Source organism: Myotis yumanensis, unplaced genomic scaffold (assembly GCF_028538775.1).
Source record: "Myotis yumanensis isolate MYYU_CA2020_CCGP unplaced genomic scaffold, mMyoYum1.0.hap1 SCAF_19, whole genome shotgun sequence".
Taxonomy (NCBI): domain Eukaryota; kingdom Metazoa; phylum Chordata; class Mammalia; order Chiroptera; family Vespertilionidae; genus Myotis; species Myotis yumanensis.
The window spans coordinates 12,409,536-12,437,330 of NW_027223770.1; the positions used below are offsets into that span (position 1 = coordinate 12,409,536).

Here is a 27,795-nt window from a genome sequence, read left to right on the forward strand (position 1 = left end):
CCTAGCTGGTTTGGCTCAGTGGATAGAGCATCGGCCTGCGGACTGAAGGGTCTCGGGTTCGATTCCAGGCAAGGGCACATGCCCAGGTTGAGCACTCGATCCTCATATCAATGATTCATCATCGATGTTTCTATCTCTCCCTCTCCCTTCCTCTCTTGAAATCAATAAAAATATTTTTTAAATGACTCTTTAAAAAAAAAGGAATAAGCACATGTAATACTGTTACCCATTAATCACGTTTACAACATTTATCACATTTAACATGAGGACCAAGATCCCACTGAGCAATACCAAAGAAACACTCATTCTGGTAAATTCGGCCTTTGGTAGCACAAACACATGCAGCTACATCAGGGCATCCTGGTTCATCTGGTTGGTAAAGGGGATCCGTGGGGTAATACATTTTACATGGGGGTGTAGGCCACGTAGACAGGACATCAGGTGGACACCCCACTGCAAGTGGCCTGGAGTATAGGGGTGAGGGTTTGCACGTCCTTCCCAAGGTCACAGCTCAGTGTTGGTTTGAAAGCCCAGGACCAGTATGATCCCATCCCTACAGTGAGTCTGGCAATGTGTGCAGGCACAGGGAGTGGAGGAGCCGGAGGAGGGAGGTGTTATAACCACCTGCGGATGGAGGAGCGGGGAGCAGAAGGCTCAAGGTGGGGGTTCCAGAACAGGAGACATTTGGAGACCAGGAGAGAGTTCAGGCGGGGGCGGGGGGCGGGGGGGGGGGGCGCAGAGACAGGAGGAAAACCCAAGCTGAGCTCTTTGGGGGCTCCCAGGGCTGCTCCACCTGGCCAGGGGCACAGCTTTGTGAGAACAAAGAGGCTCTGGCTGGGTGGGGTGGGCACCATGGAGAGATTCCTTTCATGAAAGTCGGGAGCCAGGGGCTGAGGTGTGATGGAATGCAGACAGGGAGCGGTTGACAGAAGCCACGGGGCACAAGTCATCTCACAGGCATGTCCTTGGCCCGGTGCCAGTAAGGGGCAGGCTTTAGAAGCTGGAAAGGTGAGCCAACAGAGGCCCACTAGAGCCCCCAGAAAGGAACGCACCTGCTGACACCTTGAACTCGGCCCATGGAGACCTTGCGTACTTCTGACCTCCAGAACTGTCAATAGATTTGTGCAAGTGTGTGGTGGTGGCCGCAGCAGCAGAGACTTACATAGTCCCTAAAAGCATGGTGGCCTGGGCCTCCTCCCCTGATGGATGGCGGGCCCCGGACCGTCTGGGCGCGTGTCCCCGCTCTGCCACTGAAGGGCTGTTGACTGCACAACCTGCGTAATCTCCGGGCGTGTGAAATAGGGGCTGCTTGTCCCCATTCAGAGGCCAGAGAAGTGCAGCCAGAACCCAGGAGGGGCCGCTCTTCCCCTGAAATGAAAGGGCCGCGGTCACAAGTCTGGAGACCGCCAGGGGGCAGCAGAGCGCCCCCTTCGCCCGCCCGCCCCGGCCCGACTGCGCCTGCGCGACGCCCGCGGCGCCAGGGGACGGGAAGTGGGCGGGGCCGGCCGGAGCGGCTCGCGGGACGCCGAGCGGCTGAGTGGCAGGTGAGGCCCGCGGGGACCTGGGGGAGCGGGAGCCCGGGGCGCGGGGCCGCGGGGCTGGCGGCGCTGGGGCGAGGCTCCGGTGGGGGCTCTCGTGGCGCAGGGGTGAAATGGGGGGCCGAGGACCAGGAGGGGCGGGACGGGGTGCTGCGGAGGCGGGGAGGCCGAGAGAGAGAGACTCGAAGGGTCAGGGGGCCGAGTGGGGGGCTGAAGAGCGGGAGGAGCTGCGGAGGAACCTGAGGCGGGGGATCTGGGGGCGCTGGGGAGCCAAGGGTGCAGGACGGCCTGGCGGGGGTGTGGCCGAGCCAGGGCCAGGTGGGGACGGAGGGCCAAAGCAGACTGTGGTGCTGAGGGGTGAGCCGCCCCGTTTGCCCGGAGTGCGCCCCTCCCCACCTGACAGCTCCCCTCCGGAGCATCGGGGCCGGGCCCCTGCCCAGACCCCTAACACCCCCCCCATCCCCCACCCCCGGCCCCTGCCCAGACCCCTAACACCCCCATACCCCCCCACCCCTCCCCACCCCCGGCCCCTGCACCTTTGCAGGACTGCGTCTCTGCCCGAGTGCCCACACCCATGCCTGCTGCCGCCCTCGGCCCTCCCCCAGGTGCATTTCGGGGGTTTTGCTGAAAGCGGTGCCGGGGCCGCAGCAGCTTTGGCGGGACACGTGCGGGACAGGGGACCCACCCCTGCAGCTCTGCGACCTCAGGCGAGCCCCTCAGCCTCTCTGTGCGGTAGGGAGAGGCTTTAGTGCAGGGCCTGGCAGGGTGGGGCCCAGGGCTGGTGATGGACTCCTCCCCCCAGCGCCCCCCCCTCCCCCCCAGCCGGGCACACGTCCTGATTGACACACGTCCTCACGGCCTTCCCTGGGGCCAGGTCTTTGGGTGGAGCTGTGCTCCCACTTGGCGGGGGAGACCCCGAGGGCCGGCGGGCACTCTGAGGTCATCGCCCGCTCACTCCTGGCCTTTACGCTTATGTCCGGCCTGTTGTCAGATTTCACTCTTCTTCCTGCGCCCGAGGTGGAGCTGGAATAACAACGGCATCGGCATTGGCAGATCCTGTCTGGTCCTTCGTGACCTGAGGGGGGCTGCTCACCAGCCCTGAGCCTGTTTCTTCCTCGGCCACGCGGCCTAACAGCTGTGCTTTCTGCTTAGTTGTAAGAGATAAACAGACAGAGATGCCACTTTGAAAGCAACCAACCTCCACAGGAGCTCTTTCGGAGAATTCCTTTGAGATATCGCCTGAGGCCACCCCTGTCTTTAAAGCCTTTCTCTGCTGCCCACTGTGTTCCACGGGGTGTTTTAGCTTCCTCTTCCAAGGTTCCCGACCTCGGGCCGCACATCTCAGCCCGCACCACCCACTGGTGGCGGAAGGAGGCCAGCCCCTCCCTCTGCCCTCACACTTGCCCGGGTGGGTGCACAGAGGCAGTGTCAACGCCTGAGAGGGCAGGGGTGGGCTTCCTGACCTCAGGGAGCTTGCAATCTGGTGAGAGAGTCCAGCCTGTGAAAGTGGTGGTTGCTCAACAATGCCACAAAACTGCCCTTAAACATGGGTAGAATGGTCAATTGTATGTTGTGTATGTTTTACCATAAAATTTACATACGTATATATACACAAATTATATATATTTATGTATATATACGTGTGTGTATAATCTATATGAAAAGATCTGGATGCATTTACAAACTCCAGTTCTTTTTCAGAAGAAAAGAAAGCAGATTCTCCTTTTGTAGAAAATTTTTAGACAATGAATATAATAGTTTTGTAACAGTAATGCACTTTAGTTTTGTAACAGTGATGTCGTTCCCTTTCCTGAGTATTGCTGTCTTTTTTTCTCTCCACGAGGTTTCTGAAGTCAAGCAGGACTCAACAAGTATTTTGTCCAGACCTAGAAAAATGCAATCGTACAAATAAGCATTAGTTGAGCTTATGAGTTAAAACTAGTAAACTAGAGGAAAGTCAGTATTTTAAATGGGGGGAAAAATGGACTGTTTACAAGCCAGGTGCCAGCAAAAGTGTTCTGGAGCCACAGAAGACAGAGGGCTGGACCTCGGTGGTGGTGTGGGGCTTGGGTTAGAGGGGTCTCGGGGCAAAGTGGAATGCTACCCTCCAGCAAGGCCCAGGAGCACCGAGGTGAGGGCTGTGCCAGCGCAGGGGGCACAGAAATGAAAAACGGGGCCACGAGAGAGGCTGAATCGGCCGCTGACGGATGCAGGATGGGTGGGGTTTCCGTTGCACAGGGGCCAGTAGTCATGAGCCCCCTCGAGGGACATTGGGCAAATTAGTTGGCCCTTGTGCTGCAGCCCCGACCTGTATAAAGCGGGGACAACAGGGTGTTGGGAGGTGAAAAGAGGTGATCCAGGAAGAGTACTCAAAGCAGTGATGTGCGGCACCTGTGGGCCCCTGGCAGATGTTAGCTGGCAGCACTGTCATTCCGGCCACTCTGGCTGCCCGCTGGTGAACGGTGCAGAGGGGCGTCATTCCGGGAGCCAGGCAGACTGTTGGAGGCAGGTGGCTTTGGGGGCTGGAGGCTCAGTGTCCTCCCATACTCACCCCAGGTCTTTGGTGACGTGCACAAACCCATGCCCAAGTCCCTCCTGAGCATCCCCCGTTGGAACATCCCTGCACCGGGCTCAGCGCCGCCTCATCCTGCGCTGCCTGGGCCTGGGCCGGCACGGTTCCTGAGACTGTCTCCCCTGCTGGTCCCGGGAGAGCCCAGGGCCACAGCATTGTCCTCCTGGCATTCCCAGGGCCACCTCTGGGTCCCCCTTTGGGTTAGGAATTCCTTGACACCCAGCCCCTCCCTCTCCCCTCCCCTCTTCATCCTTTATCTCTAGGCCCCAGGCTCCCAAGGGCTGGGATTGTTTTGCTCATATCCATGTGACTCCATCACAGAGTCGGGAGTTTGTTGAAAAAAGGAAGGGCAGGGAAGGAAATCACTCGTATGTCACAAACCAGCTGGGCCCCAGAGAACGGAAACCGTGTCCTGGTTCCTCTCCTTGCATCTCACCTCCTCCAGGTGATGCAGAAGCAGCAGGCAGGGTGGCTCTGCGCCACCCACCTGTGTAGCGAAGAAGCCTTGAGAGTGAGCCAGCCCGCACCCCAGGCTGCAGGTCAACCCTGTCATACCTGTGCTGCCTCGCTCCCTGGACGCCCCAAGGTGCACTTGTCCCACTCAGGCTGCTGCTCAGGCCCACACTGGACCCTGGAAGTGGGGCACTGGGCACAGGGCACACGACCACAGCCCCCTGCATGGTGAGCAGGGCCATGGCAGAGACCAGGGCTGCAGTGCAGAGAGAAGGGCCCCCCAACCCCAAGGGAAACTGGCTCTCTTGGGAGGGGAGGGGGTTCCTGGCATAGGAAACAGTATCCCAAGGCCAGGAGGCTCCCGCATTACAAAATGCCCAGCTGCGCCGCCACCAGCCAGTGAGGTCGAAGGCGAAGGGCCTTGAACTCTGTCCTTGAACCCCGTGGGCCAGGGTTCTCAAACTGGGGCCCTCCCGTGCCTTCTGGGGAGGTCAGTGAGGACGCTGCCTTTTTGTTTAAACCCTGAGATTTCAGTGCCTGTGGAGTATTTGTTTCTGGGCTCAGCCTTTCCCAGCCCGACCTGGGGCACTCCGTGTTGCTTAGGGCAGCTTTGCATTACAGTTCTCTTCTCTAAGCGGCAGGAGGCCAGAACTTCGGATGCAGAGGAGGTCTCTTTTTCTGCCCAAGGGTGTCCAGGCCTGCTGGGAAATTCTGGCTGTCGTCTTGTTGTTGTCATTGGCTTGATTCTTGTGTCTGTGGCCCTGGTGGGACCTGGCTGGCCGTCCTCCCAAGCTGACCCTCACCAGGCCACAGGGCTCCCAGACTTTCTTACCCTGGTGGTTGTAATGCAGTGGTCTCCCTTCTCTATTTTACATTCTTGAGCTTTTAACCCTTTGCCTTTGTAGTCTGGGGTTGCATTGTATTCACGTCTACTTATGAGTAAATGGAAGGATAACAATGAACTTGAGTCCATCCCCGTGTCCTATCACACGTGGCCCCATTCCTACGTTATTTCTGTGTGCCTGCTTTTAAAAATTAACTTTTGCCCAGGCTGGTGCGACTCAGTTGGTGTGAGTGTCGCCCCGTGCACTGAAGGATAGCAGGTTCAAATACCGGTCAGGGCACATACCAGGTGTGTGTTCAATCCCTGGTTGGGCGTGTGCAAGAGGCAACCAATCGGTGTTTCTCCCTCACATCAATGTCTCTCTTTTTTTCTCTCTCAAAATTAATACATAAAAAAAAAAAAAGAAACACTATTTTTCTGGGGGATAAATTTGTGGAATTCACTCCCAAAGAAAGTTTCCCAGCCTGGATGCTATGGAGAGGAAGAGAGGAAGGGGCAAGAGTGCGGAGCCTGTCAGGAGCAGGTGGCCATGGGAGGTGACTACCCAGGTGTGTGTGTTATGGGGGGGGGGGGGGGGGGGGCGAGGCTCACTCTGAGGGGCAGTGGATGGAAGACTATGGGGTTGTTTGGTTCTGGGGGGCTGTGAGTAGGAGGCGGGAGTCCAGTGGACCCTTGGGGCCCTGGGTTGTCTGACAGACAGGGCCTTTGCTGGCATACAAACTGAGCCAGACAGGCTGGGGAGAGAGGGGCCGGGTTTGAGGTGGAGAGGGTGGTTCTCAGCTGGGGGAGAGGGGCTGGAGTCCCTCATTGGGGTGAAACATGGGGGTGAGTGACACCTTCCAGATGTGAGAGAAGTGGGGTGAGAAACGGGAGGGATGATGAGCTTGGGCTCCAGAATCCCCCCATGACCCCATCATCTATTCTTGGGCAAAGGTCTGCCCCTCCCCAAGCTTCAGTGTCCCCATCTGTGAAATGGGGGCTCATCCTGGCTCCCAGGAGAGTTTCAGGTAATGCACAGGGGCCGGCAGCTAGTAAGCCCTCTGCCTTCCTAAGTTGCCGGGAGGAAGAGCCCTTGAGGCTGGAGCTGTGCCCGGGACAGTCGGATCCGTGGCCTGTGCCCGTCTTCCAGCTGGGCCTCAGGACGCCTGGACTCCTCCTGATGGCTTGACCGCATTCCAAACTCCCCTGACTGTCCTGGGTTAACCCTCTGCTTCCCCCCTGCCCACACTCTCCGGCACCCCACAGCCTGGTGCCTTCTGAAATAGCCCAGGGCCAGCTCTCCCCTGCATGTGGGCTCTGCCACCATCCTGTCCAGGCCCTTTTCTTCCTTCCCCTACAGGTGACCCTTCACCCACCCCTCTGGGTACCACTTTTAGGCTCACAGACCTGCTGCCATCACTCCCTCACCTCCTGGATGCCCAGGTCCTGGGTCAAGTTGAACCCCCTCACCTGCCACATTCACCTGCCTCAGTGGCCTGGCCCTAGTGCCCTCTCCTGCCAACCACTGGCCATGCTGGCCATCTCTGCCAGTAACACAGCCTCCTCCCCGACATCCATGCAGCTGATGCTCCTGGCTCCGTCCCCTGAAGCCGCTTCCCGTATCCCTCTCAGATCAGACCAGCCAGGGTTGTGCCTCCCACTTAACTTGGGCCCCCTGAGCTGTGTGTGAAAATGGGTGGCCCTGCCCTTCTGCCATGAGCCCCGGGCAGGGCATGCAGCACCTGCTGTATGATGCTCGGAGGTGCCCGAGACCTGGCAGTCAGCACTGCAGGGCCTGAAGACCCCACAGCAGGGCACCAAATGCGTCCTGTCTTTGCTGACCCTCATGTCTCTCCCTAGAGTGAAGCCTGCCTGGAACCCTGGCGGCAGGCCCCCCGGGATGATCTGGGTATGGCCTCTGGAGCCCCAGAGCAGAGCAGCCAGATGGCAGAGGAGACCCCCAGCTTCCTGGACGAGTTTCTCCGCGACTTCCCAGCCCCACTGAGCGCAGAGAACCCTTTGCCATGGAAGATTCCAGGGACGGTGCTGAGCCAGGAGGAGGTGGAGGGCGAGCTGGCCGAGTTGGCAGTGGGCTTCCTGAGCAGCAGGTAGGCTGTGCACCCACCAGGAGGGGACAGCACGGGACAGGAGGAAGGGGCATGGCGTGTGCCACAGGCCAGCCTGGAGCCTGGCATTTACCCCACACCTCCTTCCCCGTGCAGATTACGTTCCCTGTGCGAATCCCGGCGACAGCGCGGGGCTGTTTCCCAGGGCAGCCATGACACAGCACCACAGGCTGCGTGGCTTAGAGCAGCACAAATGCATTGTCTCAGCTCTGGAGGCTGGACGTCAGAGATGAGTGTGTCAGCAGGGAATGTTCTCAGGCAAAGGCCGTCTGGAAGAATCTGCTCCAGGCCCTCCTCTTGGCTCCTGGTGTCATCCAGTCCTTCGTGTGCCTTGGCCTGGAGACACACCGCTCCAATCTGGTTTTTGTTGTCACGTGACGTCTTCCCATGTGTTGGTCTTCACATGGCGTCTCTCCCTGTCTTTCTGGGCATCCTCTTCTTGTAAGGATGCCGGTCCTACTGGATGCGGGGCCCACCCTGCTCCGATCTGACCGGCAAAGACCCTGATTCCAAATAAGGTCACATGGTGAACTACTGCAGGCTGGGACTTCAGCATATCGCTTTGGAGGGCACGACTCAGCTCATAGCGGTGCTAGGCAGTAGGCCCTGTTTCTGTCCTGTTTTACAGATGGGGAGACGGAGGCCGGATAGGCTAGGAGACTGGCCAGGGCCTCCATGTTGAGGCAGGGCCTGGCCATGTGCCCAGCGTGCGGGCCACGCTGCCCCACGGAGCAGTGTGGTGGTGCTTCCCCCGTTTCACAGACGAGGAAGCTGAGCCACAGGAAGGGAGCACAACCAGGTCAGCAGATCTCAGGGGGAAAGAGGGGGAGGCTTATGGCCTGTGACCCTCATCCTTCCTTGAGGGACCACACCTAGCGTCCCTAGTCACTGCATCACTCCTAGAACCAGGACCCGGCCCTGGCCTCCATGTGCATCCTCTGTGACAGGTCAGCTCCATTCCCACGCGCCCTCCCGGCCCCCCAGCAGAACGACCCGCTCTGCTGTGTGGGAGCCTGGGTCGCTGAGCACAAAGGCCCCCGTTGTGGGCCGGCTTCTGGGCCCCGTCCCTCCCAGCATCCCCCACGGTGCCACAGAGCTTATATTTCCAGCCATCTTAGTGGGTTTATTTTTAGTTATATCTGTCTTTTCCTAGTTGTTCTTTCCTGTGTAGATGCAGATGTTTACATGTTGTCTACCCTGCGTGTGACTGTCAGGAGCATCCCACCGGGGCTCCCGTTCCTGGAGCTCGAGCGTGCGGGCTCTTGGGTCAAAGCGGCCCCGAGCATATTGGTCCATGGAGTTTGTTCAGATGGTAAATGGTATCTTTCGTGACACTGACTGGAAGTCAGATGACTGAGTTCAAGGGTGTGACAATTTATATCCTGTCTTTCCCCTGTTGTTAGCAGTTCCATGTTACATCTCAGGTCCCCAAGCAGCGTGTACCTTACACTGTGTTATTTATGTGCCTTTTTGTCTCTGCTGCAAAACTAGAAACTCCCTGAAAATCCCGAGGTGGGCGGGACTAGAGCGTTGGTCAGGTTCCTGGGCCTTGCACACACACCGGTCCCTTCACTGCATCTTGTGGCCACTTCAGCAGCCCCGACTGACCTGACGTGGAGGCTGAGTGCCTCGAGAGTGTGGTGGGCGGGGACCCTTGGATGAGGCGGGAGGGGCATCCAGGAAGCAGGCCTGTGGCCCGAAGCCAGGCATTGTCTGGGTCCCCACGGCCGGAAGCTCGGTGGCCTCAGCAGTATGACTTCAGAGGGCCTGCAGGAAGACACAGCTCGACCTACGGGAGAACAGCCGCCCCTCTCCCTGATGTGAAAAAGGAAAACCCGGTGGTGGGCAGGAAATCCCCAAATAGCAGAGGAACTCATTTCTCATGTCTTGACTGGTTGTTTTTCAAAGGCAGTGCCGGAGGCTTCTCCCCCTGAGCCACCTTCTCATTCATCCCAGTAGATTCCTAAGGTCATCTGTAGACACCACAGATGCCTAGCCCCAAAGGGACATGACCCGTCCCCCAGGCTGTGGGAGGTCCTTGCCCTCTGGTGAAGCCCAGTGTTGTCAGCCCAGCAGAGAACCACAGGCCGCCCACCCTGCACCGGGGTCCCCAGTCCTCAGGGAAAGGCACGGGGGTGGGAGTGGGGGGGGGGGGTGAACACATGTCCTCCAGCCTGCAAGGGGCTCCCACTGGTGAGGAGGCAGATTCTGGGGTCAGGATGTATTCTTTACTTTGTTTTGTTAATCCTCACCCGAGGATTGTTTTTCCCATTGATTTTTAGAGAGAGTGGAAGGCTGGGGGAGAGAGAGAGAGAGAAAGAGAGAGAGAAAGAGAGACCTATATGAGAAACATCTATTGGTTGCCTCCTGCATGTGCCCCAAATGGGGCCAGGGGATCGAACCTGCAACCAAGGTACGTGCCCTTGACTGGAATCGAACACAGGACCCTTCAGTCCCTGGGCTGATGCTCTAACCACTGAGCACTGGCTAAGACAAGATGTATTCTTAAGGCTGTGGGGTACGAGGGGTAGTGACCCCTGCGCCTGGGGGAGCCAGGAAGGGCTTCCCAGGAACATGGTGTGGGAGCTGGCCCCAAGGCTGGAGGCTGGGCGGGCAGGCAAGCGAGGCATGGGAGAGTGTACTTGTGGCCTCGTCTCTTTATCCCCACGGCTTCCTAGGAGCTGCCACTTACTCGTCCCTCTTCTCCTGAGCTCCAAGTCCCATCTCCTCCCTCCATCTGCTTCCCCACTCCTGCCCACGCCGACCCCGCTGTTCTGTTCTGGGTGGCCTGGCTGGGATCTTCGGAGCACTCAACAAGTCTTGCTTCCCAGAATTGTTCCTCCACGGCCCTGGCAGCCACTTCTCCAGCTATCCCGGCCCTCCAGCGGCTGTCTGCCCAGGCGCGCTCCTTCAGGCTCGAGCCCTCCCCCCATTCAGTTAGAGGCCCCATCTCCAGTTCAGACCTCATGCCCACCGGCCCCAGGCCTCTTGACCTCAGCCAAACCGGAGACTCACTGTGGACAAGGAACCTGCCCAGTCACCTGTTCAGTGCCTGCTCTGTCCCCTCCCGTCCACCGCCAGGTGCTGTTTGGTGAGGGCCTTGGCCTCCTTGCAGCATTTACCCTTCAGTTGACCCTGAAGGGGGAGGCCAGAGAGAAGCCTGTCCCATCCTGTCACGTCCTCTTCAAAGCCCACCAATGTCATGGCTCCCCATGTTCTGACACCTGCCTCCCTACCCCCAGCCTCCCCTGGTACCAGCTGCTCTGATGGTCCAGGGACCCCTTGGGCCACGCACAGCCCAGCCTTCCGAGCACAGCCCAAGGGTCCCGCGCTCCCTAGATCTGTGTTCTGGGGTGGCCGTGATGAAGGACCACAGGCGTGGCGCCTTCTCCAACAGAAATGTATTGTCTCAGTTCTGGAGGCTGGAAGTCCAGGATCAAGGTGCCAGCAAAGCTGGTTCCTTCTGGTGGTTGTTGGCCGCCCTTGGCTTGTAGGTTCATCACTCCAGTCCCTGCCTTCATCCTCACAGCATTCTGTGTGTGTGTGCGTGTGTCTGTGTGTGTGCGCGTGCGTGTGTGTGTGTGTGTCTGTGTGTGTGTGTCTGTGTCCGAATTTCCCCTTTCGATAAGGACACCAATGTTATGGGATTAGGGGCCCATCCTACTCCAGGGTGACCTCATCTTAACTAATTATATCTGCAACCAGCTTATTTCCAAACAAGATCACATCCTGAGGCACTGGGGATTAGAACTCGATATATGAATTTGAAGGGCACAGTTCAACCCATAAGCTCCCCAACTCCCAGAGGTCCCCAGCTGGTATTGGTGACCAGGCACCTGTCATCAGGCTGGACGTTGGACAGTTTGTCTGGCCTGGCCATGGAGGCCAGTGGACACTGCCCACAAGTCTGTGACACCCCCGCCCCACCAGCCCCAGCCCATGTCTGGAGCAGCACAGGCCCCAGGAAATGGCGTCATGTGGACGTCGGCTCCCCAAGGACAAGAGCTTCACCTGCTCGTGTGGCCCCAGGTTGGGGTGCAAGTAGTCATTGCTACCTCCAGAGGGGCCTCCCTGGGTGGAAGGGGCCTGAGGGCTCCCTCTGATGTTGGCTTCCGCTGAGGAGCCAGCCCAGTTCACTTCTTTCCCGTCCCAGGAACGCTCCGCCACCACTTGCTGCATCTCTGGCCCATGAAGCCGTTTCTCAGCTGCTGCAGACAGACCTTTCCGAATTCAGGAAGCTGCCCAGGCAGGAGGAGGAGGACAGCGAGGAAGTGGAGGAGGAGAAGGCCCCTGTGACCTGTGAGTTCTCTTCTTTATCGGGACCCCAGGCTTAGCAGGCAGCTGGCTTGCCAGCCAGACAAGGGACAGGCTGCCGGCGAGCACCAGACTGGGAGAAGGCAGGGCTCATCTGGCCTCCAGCCCTTCCCGTTTGCTGGTGGGAAGGCGGTGTGGCAGCACGTGGCTGAGAGCCTCGAAGGGGCAGCCGTGTGGGTGTGCTCGGACGGGGCAGGGGCATCAGGATGCAGAGAAAGCACTCGCAGCCTGAGGGCAGCACAGGGAGCACAGCGGCCATCGCTGGGCCTCGGAACAGCCAGGGGTGGATGACGTGTGGCCGTGTTACAGGGGAGGACACCAAGGTCCCGCTTCTGTTCTGCCTCACCAACGTCAGTCGCCCTGCGGTGACGTGGGAGTGGTTCCCAGGGGCAGCCTGGATGTCCGGCGGAGAGAAAATGCCAGAGCTTGGCCCTGGCCTGGGCTGACTGGACCCCGTCAGGTGGAGACGCAGTGGGTTCCCGTGAGAGCTTGGGGAGGCAGCCTGCTCCTGGACAGCGGTCAGCGGGGCGGCCCAAGCCATGCAGTAAGAGGGACCCAGAAACAGAGCGAGCCTTCTCCTGCAGAGGCGGGCTCTAGTTTTGCATGTCTTCCTTTCATTTTCCCATCATTCCTTCCTATCACATTTCACCAAAGTATCCGTTCGCGTCAGACCAGAACTACAGCAAGCAAGGGTTGCCGGGCCATGGCCTGTGGCGGGCTGTGCGGTGGGCCAGGCTGGGTGCCAGCTCTCGGTGGCTCCACGCTTTCTGGTGAAAGGTGCAGCTCCGGCCGCAGGCAGAGCTGAAGGCCAGTCGGGATGCAGAAGACAGAGTGGGTTCTGGGGCCGGGCCTGGCCGTCGGCGTAGCAAGAGCCTCAGCAGATTCTTCTTCCTTTGCCATTTCCTATCCGACTGTGTTATTTCATTTTTAATTGAGATATAATTGACATGTCACACGGTGTAAGTTTGAGGTGCACAGTGTGTTGGTTTGGTTCATTTATTTAGTGTTTTCACTAGCACCTCCCTCACGTCACTTAATTACCGGCATATCTCCGAGATATTGGGGATTCGGTTCCAGGCCACCGCTATAAAGCAAGTCATAATCTTTTTCTGGGGTTGGGGAGCGATCTTGCCTTCAGTTTATAAACAATGCAACATCTGTCAAGCGCACAATAAAGCGAAGCATAATAAAACAAGGTATGCCTGTAGTATCCGACCGTCTCGGCATTAGTGGGAGCACTGAGGGCAGAGCCAGGAACAGGCCAGGAAAAGAGAGGAAAACAGACAGCCTGTCCCTGCAGTCGGCGCCAGGCCCTTCTGTCCCGGTCCCCTGCTCTTCTCCCAGGTTCCCTGCCCTCAGCCATCCCAGCGCAACCGCCGCTGGTCCCCACCAGAGGCAGGAGACAGGCAGCCATTGTCCTCTGCAAAGCCTGCGGGCCCCGCCTTGCCCGAGTTCTGGCAGGAAGTCAGCGCCACCTGTTGGCGGGGAAGGAGCAGTACAGTGGCTGGCAGCGCCAGAGACCTCCACTTGGGGGCTCCTGCCCCCATGCAGGCGGGGTGTCCCTGCCTGAATCGGCCGTCCCCGTCATGGGAGTGGGGCTTAGTTAGGGTCTCTCTGTGGGTGTGATGAGAATCATCACCAAGGGCAGAGATGTGACCAAGACCTCAGTGCAACAGGGTCAGGGGGAGCACCCGCTGCGCCTCCGCAGTGAGCAGTCCCCGTGGGTGCCAGGAAAGCAGGCAGTCCCTGTGAGCAGCCTGAGTGTGGGGGCCAGGCGACCTCCCCACAGCGTATCATTCTTATCAGTGATTGCCCTTTGCTGGAGCCAAGATTCGAGTTTAAACACGTTGATGAAAACACTAGCGTGACCTAAGGCCAGAGGGTAAACGGTGCTCTGTGTCTCCCTGGGTGTTTCAGACCTGATACAACCCTGTTCTTGACAAACGCCTGAATGGCCACCACGTTCTGGGGGGCGAGGGGGGCGGCAGTGGCCCATTCTAGGCACCCAATGTGTGGATTTCCTCGGCCATGTCGTCCCCTGGCCTCAGCCCTTCTTTTCTTCTGTAGCCACTGCCTTCAGGCACGAGCTGTTTCTGCCCCAGCTCCCCACATCCTTGGAGTGTGGCCTGTGACACTCCTGAGGCTGCCCTGTTTCCAGTTACTGGCCCTGGGGCCACCCTCTTAGCTGTGCCTGCCCCCAGCCCCTGGGCCAGCAGGGGTGTCAGGAGGGATTTGTGTAGCAGAATGAACTGAGTCTCGGAGGTGAAGCACCTCAGGTTCTCTTTGGACCTGCTCCTTGTTCATTTTTTCTTTAGAGCCAGGCTTAGGTAGGATTAGAATTTTTGTTTTAAAATCTATATTGGAGTTGCTGTTACCTGTGGCTGCATAACATTGCTCCAAAACTAGTGACTTCGAACAATAGACAGTTATTATCCCATAGTTTCTGTGGGTCTGGAATTTGGGAACAACTGAGCTGGTGGTTCTTGCCCAGGGTCTCTCACGAGGTCGGACGAAGGCCAGTGCGGGCAGAGGCTCTGCTTCCAGGGTGGTTCAGCCTCACGGCTGTAGGCAGGAGGTCTCAGTTCCACGCCATGTGGACTCGCCACAGGGCTGCTTGAGCATCCTCGTGTCCTGGCAGCTGGCTTCCCTCCGAGCCAGTGATTCACAAGGGAGACAGAGAGAGTGACAGTGAGGAAGACAGGGCACACAGGGTGGAAGCTGCAGTGCCTCTGAGGACCTAGGGTCTGAAGCCACCATGGTCACTGGTTTTATCATCTCCATCAGAAGCAGGTCACTAAGTTACACACTCAGGGAGAGGGAACTGAGCTCTGCCCACTCTGGAAGGGAGCAGTTTCGAAGCATTTATAGATGTATTTGAAAGCCATCACCTGGGACTAACACTTGCAATGATAATTGGGAAAGCACTAAAAAGATGTACTTAAGCCCTCACCGGTTTGGCTCAGTGGATAGAGCGTCGGCCTGCGGACTGAAGGGTCCCAGGTTCGATTCCGGTCAAGGACATGTACCTTGGTTGCGGGCACATCCCCAGTAGGGGGTGTGCAGGAGGCAGCTGATCGATGTTTCTAACTCTCTATCCCTCTCCCTTCCTCTCTGTAAAAAAATCAATAAAATATATTTTATTTTATTTATTTATTTATTTTTAATATATTTTTATTGATTTTTTACAGAGAGGAAGGGAGAGGATAGAGAGTTAGAAACATCGATGAGAGAGAAACATCGACCAGCCGCCTCCTGCACACTCCCTACTGGGGATGTGCGCGCAACCAAGGCACATGCCCCTGACTGGAATCGAACCCGGGACCCTTCAGTCCGCAGGCCGACGCTTCATCCACTGAGCCAAACCGGTTAGGGCAATAAAATATATTTTTTAAAAAAAAGATGTACTTAAGAAAACGCATCACCCATAAACCACCCCCCATAGTTGACCTCTGCTGGCATTGGCTGTGTGCCTTCCCTGCCTTTTATTTCTGGGTTCAGGTGGTCGAAGACTTTTTCACGTACTCACGATATGGAATTTTCTATCCTCCTTTTTTCACAACATTTTCCTTAATATCCGTGTTTTTTTCTGAGTATCATGACATAAGCATTTTACATGCTTTACAAACTCTGTGAAAGTCCATTTTTGTTTTACCCTTTAGTTTTTTGGTGTGTGTGTTGTTTTTTTAATTAAATTTTATTTGAGAGAACCATAGCCTCACATGCAGTTATAAGAAATAACACATCAGGATCCCAGGCATCCTTTACCCAGTTCCTCCCAATGGTAACGTCTTTACAAAACGACTGAAATGTCATCCCACCAGACTCCCTCGTGTTCCCATGTATGCCACCCTAACACCCCCTCCCCCCGCACAACCACTGACAACCACTAATCTTCTCTATTTCTATAATTTTATCATTTCAAGAATGCACATAAATGGAATCACACAGTGTGTACCTTTTGAGGATTGGCTCTTCTCATTCAGCGTAACTCCCTGGCGGTTCATCCAGGCTTGTGTGTGTGTGTCGGTAGCTCCTTCCTCCTGCCGAGCGGGGTTCCGTGGCATGAGGTACCCAGGTTTGTTCAGCTGTCCACGCTGGAAGGACACCGGGGCCGAATCGGTTTTCACCTGTCACGTGTAAAGCTGCTGTGAGCAGTGAGCAGTCAGGCACAAGTTGTGTGTGAACATAGTCTTACTGTCTCTGGGACCAATGCCCGGGGGTGCAGTCGCTGGGTCAATGGCAATGACATGTTAATTTGCAAAAATCATTTTTAATAGCAGCTTAACTCACCAAGAGAATAGACCATAATTTACTCCGTCATGAATATATATTGTTTCTAATTAGTGCACAATTATAAGTGATTCTGTACTTTGTCCTTAAATCACCTGCATTTCTGGCTATTTCCTTGGGTGGGGGGCTCCATGAGTGGAAGTGTTCCTCCATGGGGCCAACTCAGACACTTCTTGCTGCTGATGACACAGGCTATCACACATTGTTTGTTAGGCTGTGTGCCCGGAGGTGAGGGGCTGGACAGGCCTGTGCAGGCCTGTGATGGGGCTGTCTGGAGAGCTGCAGAGGCCACAGGAAGGGGGGCAGGGAGAGCGAGCAGAGCGTCGGCTGGCCTGCGATGGTGCTTCCTAACAGCCCTCCATCTTACCCATCAGTGCTGGATGCCAAGGGCCTGGCGCTGAGCTTCTTCAACCGGCTCTGGGACGTATGCAGCCAGTGGCAGAAGCAGGTGCCCTCGACTGCCCGGGCTCCGCAGCGGCAGTGGCTGGTCTCCATTCATGCCATCCGGAACACTCGCCGCAGGATGGAGGACCGGCATGTGTGCCTTCCTGCCTTCAACCAGCTCTTTGGCCTGTCCGTGAGTGCTCCACCGCCTGGGCTCCACCTCCCGGGCCCCAGGGCGGCTCATGAGGCCAGTGTCCCCAATCAGGACAGCCTAGGAGGGCTTGCGCAGGGGCGTGGGGGTGGGAAACCACTCTGGGTGCCGAGCAGAGCTTCCCACCAGAGCCGAGGCAGGAGTGATGCCTACAGCTTCCGTCTGAAGGCCAAGGTGCTGGGCATCTCTCAAAGCCCTTCAGCCAGCGCCTGACCCCTCCAGCCAGCGCCTGACCCCTCCAGTCAGCATCTGACCCTTCCAGTCAGCACCTGACCTCTCCAGTCAGCGCCTGACCCCTCCAGCCAGCGCCTGACCCTTCCAGTCAGCGCCTGACCCCTCCAGCCAGCGCCTGACCCCTCCAGCCAGCACCTTTGGCTGGGTCACCGCCTCGGCCAGGCACGAGGCCAGCAGGGCGGTAACTCCCGCTGCTTTCCCAACCAGGACCCCGTGGATCGCGCCTACTTTGCAGTGTTTGACGGTCACGGAGGAGTGGATGCCGCGAGGTACGCCGCTGTGCACGTACACGCCAATGCTGCTCGCCAGCCGCAGCTGCCCACACACCCCGAGGGAGCCCTCAGAGAGGCTTTCCGGCGCACTGACGAGATGTTCCTCTGGAAAGCCAAGCGAGAGGTGAGGACAGGTGACCAGTCCTGTGCGGTGGGGGGCCAGTAGCCATTAGCTTAGGAGAGGCCCAGCCCTGCGGAGGGATAGAAGTTTAGTGGTGCTGGAAAGTCCTCACTAAATGCTGCAGGCAGTCACTCATTTTCTTCTTACAGCCAACGGGGCTTGTTTTTAATTTGAATAGAAGCAACATGAAGCTTGCCGCTGGTGCAGCCTGGCCCTGCTGCCGTACCTGCCCCACTGCGGAGGGTGTGCAGCCTCGTGGGGAAGACAGGCCGGCAGTGTTAAGATGTGCTCGGGGTTTTGATTTGTTTTATTTATTTATTTTATTTATTATTATTATTTTTAATAATCCTCACCTGAGGATATTTTTCCCAAATATTTAAAATATATATATACATATATATATATATATATATATATATACACACATATATTTTTTTAATATGTATTTTATTGATTTTTTACAGAGAGGGAGGGAGAGGGATAGAGAGTTAGAAACATCGATCAGCTGCCTCCTGCACACCTCCGACTGGGGATGCGCCTGCAACCAAGGTACATGCCCTTGGCCAGGATCGAACCTGGGACCCTTCAGTCCACAGGCCGACGCTCTATCCACTGAGCCAAACTGGTTAGGGCCAAAGATTTTTTTAGAGAGAGTGAAAGGAAGGGGGAGAGAGAAACATCGATGTGAGAGAGACACTTTGATTGGTTGCCTCCCACACACGCCCCAAGCAACCGGGACCAGGGGTTGAACCTTCACCTGAGGTACTTGCCCTTGACTGTGCCCTTGATCGGAATCTAACCTGGGACCCTTCAGTCCGTGGGCCAATGCTCTAATCACTGAACCAAACCGGCTAGGGCCCAGGATTTGGTTTTACTCAAGCATGGTGGAATGACGGACAGTTATCCTGAAAGAAGAGTTTATTACTTAGAGGAGTTTGTTACTTACAGTTCCCACGAGGATGCACCATGCCACACAGTGCCACAGGGGAAGCACCACGTGGGTCAGGAAGCAGAGGGAGAGAGGAGAGCCTGGCCAGGGTCTCCACTGTGGCCTCTGCAGGAAGCATGGGTGAGGCAGGGCCAGCAAGTCACAGCAAGCCTAGGACTGGATAGTTGGAATCATCTCTACAGGCCCTGGGCCGCAGGGGCAGTCTCCAGCTATCGGAGCCAGCGAAACACTGGCCCGGCGTGAGAGGCAGAGCAAGTGGTTGAAGACGTGGGCTCCTGACCCACTGGCTTGTGCATGAAAGGGTCTCTTGGGGAGACGTTTGATATATTTGGAATTAGCTGGCCCAGGGGGTAGGGAGTGGGGCATTCTCTCCAGGATTAGCAAGGCCAATACAAATGATCATAAAATACAGAAAACAAAATCATCATAAAGTATAAATCATCATAAAATACAGAAAACAACCCAGCCAGCGTGGCTCGGGTTGAGCATTGACCTCTGAACCAGAAGGTCAGGGTTCGATTCCCGGTCAGGGCACGTGCCTGGGTTGTGGGCTTGATCCCCAGTGTGGGGCGTGCAGGAGGCAGCCAATCAGTGATTCTCATCATTGATGCTTCTATCTCTCCCTCTCCCTTCCTCTCTGAAATCAATAAAAATATATTTAAGAAAAATAAAATACAGAAAACAAAACTCATGATTAATATGCAGCCACACGTGCCCTTGCTCTCCGGGGCAGGGTCTCAGCAGGAGCCAGTGTCCGCTGGGAGTGCTCTTTCCTCGGGAGTTAGAACCACACAGGGATGAGGCATCTGTGTCCGAAAGAAGGAAGAACCCGTCCTCCCCTCAACCCAACGCTGCGCCTTACCTGTGTTCTCTTCAGTGGGTTCTCCCGCAGCCTGTGGGGTCGATACAAAGATATGTCCATTTTAGACTTGGGGAAGCGGAGGCCCGGTTGACCTGCCCCAGTTGACACAGCTGGTGAGGAGATTTGGGGTGGGGGCTGCACCATCATCAGACGCTCTGCGCACAGAATGGAAATGATCACGGTGCCGTCATGCATTGGTAGCCCTTCCCCCTCTCTGAGCACTCCCCCACCAGTTCTTCCGTCGGACTGCGTGTGCCTGGGGGGCAGGTGCCTGGCCCACCCTCACCCGCTCGGCCTTCTCTTCCCACAGCGGCTGCAAAGTGGAACCACAGGCGTGTGTGCACTCATCACGGGAAAGACCCTGCACATCGCCTGGCTGGGGGACTCCCAGGTCATCCTGGTGCAGCAGGGACAGGTGGTGAAGATGATGGAGCCGCATAAACCCGAGCGACAGGTGAGGGGCTCACTCCACCCACACCCTGGGAAGCAGATGGTCAGGGAGCCCTGGCCAGGCATTGCTGGGACAGAGTAGGAAGTAAACGGGACCTTGGGCCGTCTTCCCAGGAAACCCTTGGCACCCCTCCACAGGGAGAGCTCCCCTGTCTGACTCCAGTGGCCAGGGGCCCCTAAAGCTCGGCACATGGGCAGCCAGTGTCACAGCGACACGGAGCCCAGAGCTGCAGGGGAGAGCTGGGCTATGTGCCCAGCAGGCAGCCAGAAGTGGGGTCCATGTGCAGGGTCTTGTCATGCATGCAGACAAGGAGCAGCCCACCTGGGCTCTGGGAATGAGGGCAGGAGGAGGTGAAGCTGGGCTTCCTTAGGCAGAAGCTACGCTGAGACCCTGAGGTCACTCACCCACCTGAGCTTCAGGGTTTTCACCTGGAAGCAAGGATGACTATTCCTACTCAGATCATATCTCACCGAAGTGTCCGTTCTGTCTCCTGAGGCGGGAGAGCGCGAGTTTGCACATCTCGGGGTGCCTCTAGGCCCCACATGCTGCTCTCCTCTGGCTTTTTCACCTACTCATGCACCTAGTGGGTGTTCCGCGTCAGTACATACACATGAAGTGCTCCCACCCTCTCCCAGGGCGGGTGGAGTCCCATTCATTTCCATCCCTCTTCGATGGACATGGTTTTTTTTCAGTCTTTTGGTACTAGAAGCAAGGCAGCCATCGATAGCTTAGGACAGCATTTCCGTGTTCAGGGCCAGGGATGTCTAAAGGGCACGTCCCCAGAAGTGCAATAGCTGGGTCAGAGTGTACAGATTTGCAAACTGCCCCCTCGGGCTGTGCGGGGTCCTGTGGTCTGAGAGGTGAGAGGCCTTCCTTTACTTTGCATTTGTGTTACGGGAACCAGCTTAAGCGTCTTTTCAAGGCTGAAGATCATTTCCGTCACCTTTCCTGTCTTTGCCCATTTTTGTCCTGAACTGTTGCTCTTTTCTTATCGATCTGTAGGCATCTTATGTACTTTAGGGAGGTTGGCCCCTATCTGTGCAGCGATTGGCAAATGCCTTTGTCTTTCTTTATGGGCTTTTCCGTGTGGAAGTGTTGGTTTTATGTAATTGTGTGGAACTGTCTTTTCTTTTGCGCCTTGTAGAAAGCACTGCGTATCAGCCAGGAATGACAGCGTTCCTTAGCCTCACAGCCTGTGCTCAGCATCCCGCATATGCTCTCCCCATTGTATAGAGGGAACTGAAGCTCAGAGAGGTTAAGTAACTTGCCCAAAGCACACAGCCAGGAAAGAGCAGGTATTCTCTGTCCCTCCAGGGCCTCCGGTGCCTGCTCTCCGGTGGACCCTCCCACCCCAAGACAAGCAGCCCGGTGACATGTGGCCCAAGTTAGGTCTAGATACAAACCTATGCTTGAGGTCCTGGTTCTGCACCCGCCGGCTGCACCCACGTAAGCTCGGAGTCGAGCACCTCCTCTGAGGCCCGCTGGGCGCTTTCTGCAGGCGGCATTTCCCAGACACTGCCTGAGCTCAGCAGAGTGGAGCATGGCGAAGAGCAAGGACAGATGTCCATGCTTGGGCCTGGCTCCACCCCTTCCAAGCCTCAGGCTCATCCAACAGCAGACACTGTTGTTACCACCTCCAGGCAATAGGCTCAGAGCTGGAAACCTCCTTCCAGGGGAATTTATGGAACCAAAGAAGTTTTAGGACTCATGGCTGGACTGGGCCTCTGTCCTGTCCTCTTTGGCCTGGAGCACCACGGTCCTTTGGGGAGCCGGACAGGGTCTGTGGGTGGAGGAGAAGGACGAGACGAGGACCCAGGGCCACAGGGCTTTCCAGCGCCTGGTTCAGGTTTCATCCAGCCCTGCCAAATGGCCGCATGTCCTCCCAGCAGCTTACAGAGAAGGGACAGTGTCCTGCCTGAAAAGTGAGATAGCCGCGGGGCCTGCTGTCTGACCCTGGGCTCGCGCTCTTTCTGTTGCCTCGTGAGCATCTCCCTGGCCCCGAAACGCTGCTCAGGGACAGGCTGTCGGTCGGTGGCTGTGAGTGGCCTGTCGGTATTCGCACCATAACCTAGTTAGCCATTCCTGCAACTGGAGGACGATGAGGTTCTTTATAATTTCTCACTGTGTTACTAATGCCTCATTTGGGCATCTTTCAAGAGCTGTGGCTCCCAGCGCTGTCTTAGAAACCAGCTCACCTCCTCCCGGCTGGCAGTGCCGGGTGCCCGGCCCGTGGGAGCGCCGAGGCCCCCACTCTGGCTGTCTCCCGCAGGACGAGAAGGAGCGCATCGAAGCGCTGGGTGGCTTCGTGTCTTACATGGACTGCTGGAGAGTCAACGGGACCCTGGCCGTCTCCAGAGCCATCGGTAAGGAGGCGAGGGGCGAGAGAAAGGCCGCCCAGGGCTAGGCCTCGGGACCCAGCTGCTGGGGCGGCAGCGTCATGTGCTGGGAAGGTGCCTGCCGTTGATAAGGCTGTGCTGTCAATCAGATTGAAGGGAGATGGGAAAGTCACTGTAGACATCTCGCACAGAGAACTGCGGTTCGAGTTATGTGTCATTATCTCTTTGTTAAAACACTTCCTCAGAAAAATCTTGGCCCTGCTCCCCTTGGTTAGCTGGGAGATAAGTTTTAAATATTCCATCAGTGAGATTTACCCCCCCACCCCCACCCTATTCATGCTGATGATTCTTTTAAAATCAGAAGTATAAGCTTCCCCCACCCACCTCGTTCTATTTTCTCAGCAGCCTGTCGCTGCCAGGCCTCACGCTGGGGCTCGACGGCCATGTCTTTTCTTCAGATACTTAGGAGTCATCTCCTTCCTGCTAAGCCCTGTGACGGGACCTCTGTCCCTCCAGCCTCCTGAAACGTCCCCCTCTTGCCAAACGTGTTGCCTTCTTTATCGCCCTTCTCCTTGTGGCCTCTGCCCTTGCGTCTCTGGACGTACCAGGGCAGGGAGGTGGGGCAGGCCTCCCTTCCAAGGAGAGGGGAGCTCTGGGAAGCTGGGCATAAGGGACGACGACGGGGTCTAGTTCACGCTCCTTGGGCAAGTGACTGTCAGGCCAAGAGCAGAAGGAGGGGGCGGCAGGAAGCTCTGAGGGGGCTGGGTGAGGTGTGAGCTGTCCAAACTAGGAGGAAAGGGGACGGGAGGGGAGGGGAGTGGAGTTGGAGCTGCATTTTGAAGGTAAAGCCAGTAGGACCTGCTAACAGCTTAGATGTGGGGTGTGAGAATCAGAGGGAACCCTCAGATTCTGGTGCTGTTTTCCAAGCTGAGGAGACTGGAGGAGCCGGTGTGGGGGAGGAGGAGCGAGCTCAGTTGAGTGCCTGTCCGGTGTCTGAGGGGAGCTGTCGGGAGCTCAGGAGGGCCAGGGCCATAGCCCAGGCGATGTCCTGGGCCGCCCCCTCTGGGCCCCGCTGCCCGGGGAGGGAGAGTGAGAAAGCTGGGTGTTGGAGCTGAACTCTGGCCTTGCTGGGTTCTGATTCTTCCCCGAGGAACACCAGAAGAAACCTGTTACATCCCCTCCGTGGGACGTGGTCTTTTCACCCCGTGTCCTTGCCTGTGAGCGTGGGGTAGCCATGGCGGCCAGGCCTGGCAAGATGGACAGCCAATCCTCTGACTCCAGGCACTTCTCTCCCATGCCCAGGGGATGTCTTCCAGAAGCCCTACGTGTCTGGAGAGGCAGACGTGGCCTCCCGGGAGCTGACCGGCTCTGAGGACTACCTGCTGCTGGCCTGTGATGGCTTCTTTGACGTCGTCTCCCACCAGGAGGTGGCCGGCCTTGTGCAAAGCCACCTGGCCAGGCAGCAGGGCAGCGGGCTGCATGTTGCCGAGGAGCTGGTGGCTGCAGCCAGGGAGCGGGGCTCCCGTGACAACATCACGGTCATGGTGGTCTTCCTCAGGGACCCCCGAGACCTGCTGGAGGGGTGGGCCCAGGGGGCCGGGGATTCCCAGGCTGACAGGAGAAGCCAGGACTTGCCCTCTGCCCTCTCAGAGCCAGAGAACAACACGCCATGGAGAAGCTAGGAGGCCCAGGGCTCCGGGGTCCCCACCCTATGACCCTATGACCCTTCCCCTCAGATGCCTAAGGACCCAATAGGCAGGGGTGGGCAGGCGGCACCACCCAAGCAGTGCTTTTCCCTGGGATCCCTGAGCCCCTGTGCTGCTTGCATCAGTCCCTCCTGGTGGCTGTGGCACTGCATGGGGCGTGGGTATCACACCTTGCTCGTGACAGGCAGTGGGACAGAGGAATCTTGCCAGAGAGAAGATGACCTGGGAACTGGACTGGCTCTTGATCCCCACGAGGTGGGGGTGGAACCAGAGGCCACAGTCACTGGCTGCAGCCAGACCAAAGACACCGGCATGTGTGCGGGGCAGTGGCGCGCTGCGGGGGGCTCTTGGGCACTCCCAGAGCCGTGGGTCTTTGCAAACGCATCCTGGGCGCCCAGCGCAGGTTTTTTTTCTCCATTCCTCATAGGCCACAGCTGGGAGGGCTCGCGTTGGCAGACGCACCTGGCTGGGCTCAGCTGGCCGAGCTCGCTCGCCAAACGGGAGAGGATCTAGGATTGCATCTGCAGTGGTCGCCCGCCTGCGTCCAGGCAGCCGGGACATGTGTGGCCCTGGCCTCACTGGTCCCTCTCGTCCCCCGAAGGGGCAGGGGAAGCTCAGAGATGCTGCACTCGTCTTTTGTGTTGTTGTTGTTTTCCAGGGAAAAGTCTAGTTCAGAAGCAGTATTTCTGGTTTTGTCTTTGTTCTGTCAGTGCCAAAGTGACCTGTTGTGTCAAATAACTTAAGCAGAGCTTAGCATTTATTTTAATCCTTAGAAACTTACGTATTGGTTGTTGTTGGTTTTTTAGGGGAAACTTCTTTTGCAGTATTACTGAATTTTTTTCTTAAATCAAGATTGAACTAAAAACCATTCCAGGTAGTGTTAATAAGCCATTCAAGTGCCTTAAACGGTTTTAGGGAAGGCTAGATCTGCCGGGCCTATGAGGAGTTCCAATAGGCATGGTTACGTTTCCACAAGAGCAGATTTATTTTGTTACACGGGGTGGTTTAGGCTAGAATTCTCCCTGCAGAGTTCTTTCTGCCTCTCTGAGATGTGCCACTGACAGTCAGCAAGGTGGTTCCTAAGAGCATGGGCTGTTCCCTGGGGCCCGGGCCAGACTCAGGGCCCCGGGAACTGATCCCCACCTTCCTTGGCCCTGCCACTTGGTATCTGGCTGGACCCTAAGCTGAGGGCCCGAGCTCCGTGAGCAGGCACACCCTTGCTGCTGTTTGGAATGTTCCAGAATGTCTTGTGTTGGTAGTTGGATGGGTTTCATTCGGTAACACATTCTTGGAGGCTCTGGCAAGTCTGTGGGTCTGTTTGGAGGCAGCAGGGATGTGGCTGGGAGTCTGTCCCACCCGCCCGACGGATGCCCCTCTTCCTGCCAATAGCTGGCAGCCTCTGCTGCCTTGACTGCCTGTGAGAGAGCTCGTCCGGGTCCCCGACTGCCCTGGGAAGGTGATGCTTAGGGGACTTCAAGTGGGCACTACAACTGCTGTGTGGATTGAAGGTGGCAGGGCTGGGTGAGGGCTCCAGGCAGAGGTCAGGCAAGAGGGAGATGGGTGTCCGGTGGGAGGACTTGGGCTTGCAGGGGTGGGCAGGGCTGCTGCAGGCAGAGACTGACAAGTCTGGGAGGGGCAGTGAGTTGCTTAACTGAGGCTTCAACAGAAGGTTGTCCTGCGGCTGGGGTAGTGGGAGGAAGCTTGGTCCCCAAAGCCAGGAGTCCTGTAGAGGCCTTCTGAGTCCACCCACAGCTGCAGAGCCCCAGGAAGATCTGCCTGGGGAGCCCCCTGACCCCAGGGGCATTGATGGAGTCCCGGGGAAATGGCGGGGATGATGAGAGGATGTTTTAGGGAGAGGCTGTTGGTCCATCCAACAGGAAGGGAAGAAGCCATGGGGGCCACCCGCAGGCTCTGAGTTTATCCCACCCCCACAGCAGGATGAGGACGCTGAGGCCATGCAGTGAATGCCTTGCTCAGGGCCTCATGGTAAAAAGCATCTTAAACATGGTCACTGCAATTTGGAGAATGTTTGGCAGCCAACATGACCATGTGTTACCCCATTTAACTTGAAGGCCCGCTGCCTTCTGGGGGCCAGAAGCCTCCTTGTCAGCCCCTCCCAGCACAAGGCTGGCAGCAGGCTGGATGTGGCCCCACCCTCCACTACCAGCCTGGCATCCTGAGGGCATGACCTTAATGGAGGGAGGGAGGGAGGGAGCAATGGGCTTGATTGCTGCCAAGAGAGGAGCTTCAGAGCGTGGAGTCTGGATTCTACCACTTGGTGGCCTGGTCTGTGCCCTGATCTGAGGCTCCACCAGGACATTTCTCCAGGCTCGTCCTGACACCTCTCCAACCCCGAGCCGGGCTGCTGGAGTCAGCCCCTCACCCCCAGCAGGCTCTGAGCAAGGCATTGCTGTCGGGGTGGCTGTCAGCCCAGGGAGTCCTCGTTATCCCGCTGCTCGGGGACTGGCCTGTGCAAGCGCCTAGGCACAGATCAGGTCTTTCCCATCTGGACTGGGCTACACTGGGAGCCACTGGGCATCTTCAACCACCGGGCATCCTGGCCCACTTCCTCTTCAGGACACAGTCCCTGAGGGCCCCTGGCTGAGACACTGGTCTGAAAACCTTGGTCCCCTTCTCAAGTCCCAGCTTTGCCACTAGCTTATTGTGCAAGCTGAGTAAGTCGTTGCATTTCCCCGGGACTCAGTTTCCCCTTTGTAGGGCACAGGGTTGCACTGAGTCTGCAGCAGCTCCTGGAATTCTGGAGGTGCAGGGGGTACTTGGGGGAACCCAGCACATCCTGGGGAGATGCTGCCAGTGCTGAGGGCCCTTCCCCCACCGCCAGCAGGGAGGGGGTGAATAAGTTTTACTAGTGTCTATTCTTAAAATTAAGTGGGTTGGAAAAGAATTGAGCTACTGATGCCAGCGCCTTATAAGGAATACAAAAGCTGGAGAATTGCAGCCTTGCTTTTACAGGTAGAGCTGATCCGGAGCCAGCAGGGGTGGGAGAGGCAGGCAGCTGAGGGGGAGGGCCTGGGAGAGAGGCAGCACAGCTGGGCCCTACGCTCCCCAGGGCGGCTGGTCAAACTCCCAACCCTGAGGTGATTGCATAGCCTCCCTGGCCCAGCCTGTGCTCAGCATCCAGGCCAGGAAGTGGGTGTGTTTCAGGGAGAGAGCAACAGGGCGCTCACTGAGGTCCTGGGTCAGCTTTTGGCCGCCCCCTGCCTTTGGCCATAGCCCTGTCTCCCGTCCTGTCCTCCCTGGCCCACGTGCAGTCCCTGGCCTTGCCCCTTCCCCAGCTACCTCAGCAGTATTCCCGGGGCCAGGGGCACAGTTCTGACAGCTCCTAGGCCTGACTCCCATGCCAGCTAAACGGAAACAAGGTGGGTTTGTGCAAAATGAGCCATTTGGTTCGATTCTGCCTGTAGCCCAAAGGGGCAGCTGCCTGGGGGCCTTTTCCAAGGCTCCACAACTTTGCCAAATTCGCTGAGCTTTGCCATTCACGTACTGTGCCAGCCTTGCCAAGGATTTACCTGTGCACATTTCAGTGAGGTTCTGGGGTGGGGGTGGGGGATTGGGAGGGGCGGTTTAAAGACAGGATGTCTGTTTGCCCTGACCTGACTATAGGGACAAGTGCCAGGTGGGAGGCCAGAAAGGCAGTCTCCTCCCAGGGCTGTTGTGCTCAAGTGTCAATAAACCCTGAGTCTGAAACCTGTGTCGAGTCCTGAATTCTGCCTTCTCTCACCTCTGGATTCCTGGTTCCCCTGGGTGTCCAGGGTGTTTGGAAGCTCCTGGGGTGAATGGGGACCATCTACAAATCTCCTTGGAAGGGGGGCAGTTGAATTCTGGAGGGAGCCCTGCCTCTCCAGCCAGCTATCCTGCCCAGCCCAGTTCACATCCCTGGGCCCCCAGCCCACCCTCGCCAGCAGCAGGAAGTCACATTCACTGTGGGCATGGGCAGGGGGTGGCAGGAGAGAGGCAAGGCCTCTGGGGAGCCCGCAGGAGTCCTTGGTGTCCCTGGGCACTGAGGATGGAGACCCTGCCTGCACAACACTCACCCGGGAGAGAGCAGGTCCGTGGCCCAGTGGGAAGTTCTTCCTTGAGCCCCTGGCTGAATTCAGACCCCCAGGGAACTTGGACAGCATCCAAAATACTC

General features: G+C 57.2%; 1 protein-coding gene across 2 annotated transcripts; it reads left to right on the plus strand.

Moving 5' to 3' along the window:
- The first annotated feature begins 1,512 nt into the window (after positions 1-1,512).
- Positions 1,513-27,350, plus strand: PPM1F (protein phosphatase, Mg2+/Mn2+ dependent 1F). 2 transcript variants are annotated; one of them, XM_070399369.1, is made up of 8 exons: positions 1,513-1,544; positions 7,247-7,494; positions 11,666-11,811; positions 16,491-16,693; positions 17,153-17,341; positions 19,460-19,603; positions 21,870-21,963; positions 23,239-27,350. In XM_070399369.1, exons 2-8 carry the CDS (start codon positions 7,298-7,300, stop codon positions 23,616-23,618), a joined length of 1,353 nt encoding a protein of 450 aa, XP_070255470.1. In that variant the 5' UTR covers positions 1,513-1,544; positions 7,247-7,297; the 3' UTR covers positions 23,619-27,350. The 2 variants fall into 2 exon arrangements, with proteins under 2 accessions (XP_070255470.1, XP_070255469.1); XM_070399368.1 differs by lacking the exon at positions 1,513-1,544 and adding an exon at positions 5,683-5,955.
- Positions 27,351-27,795: the final 445 nt, after the last annotated feature.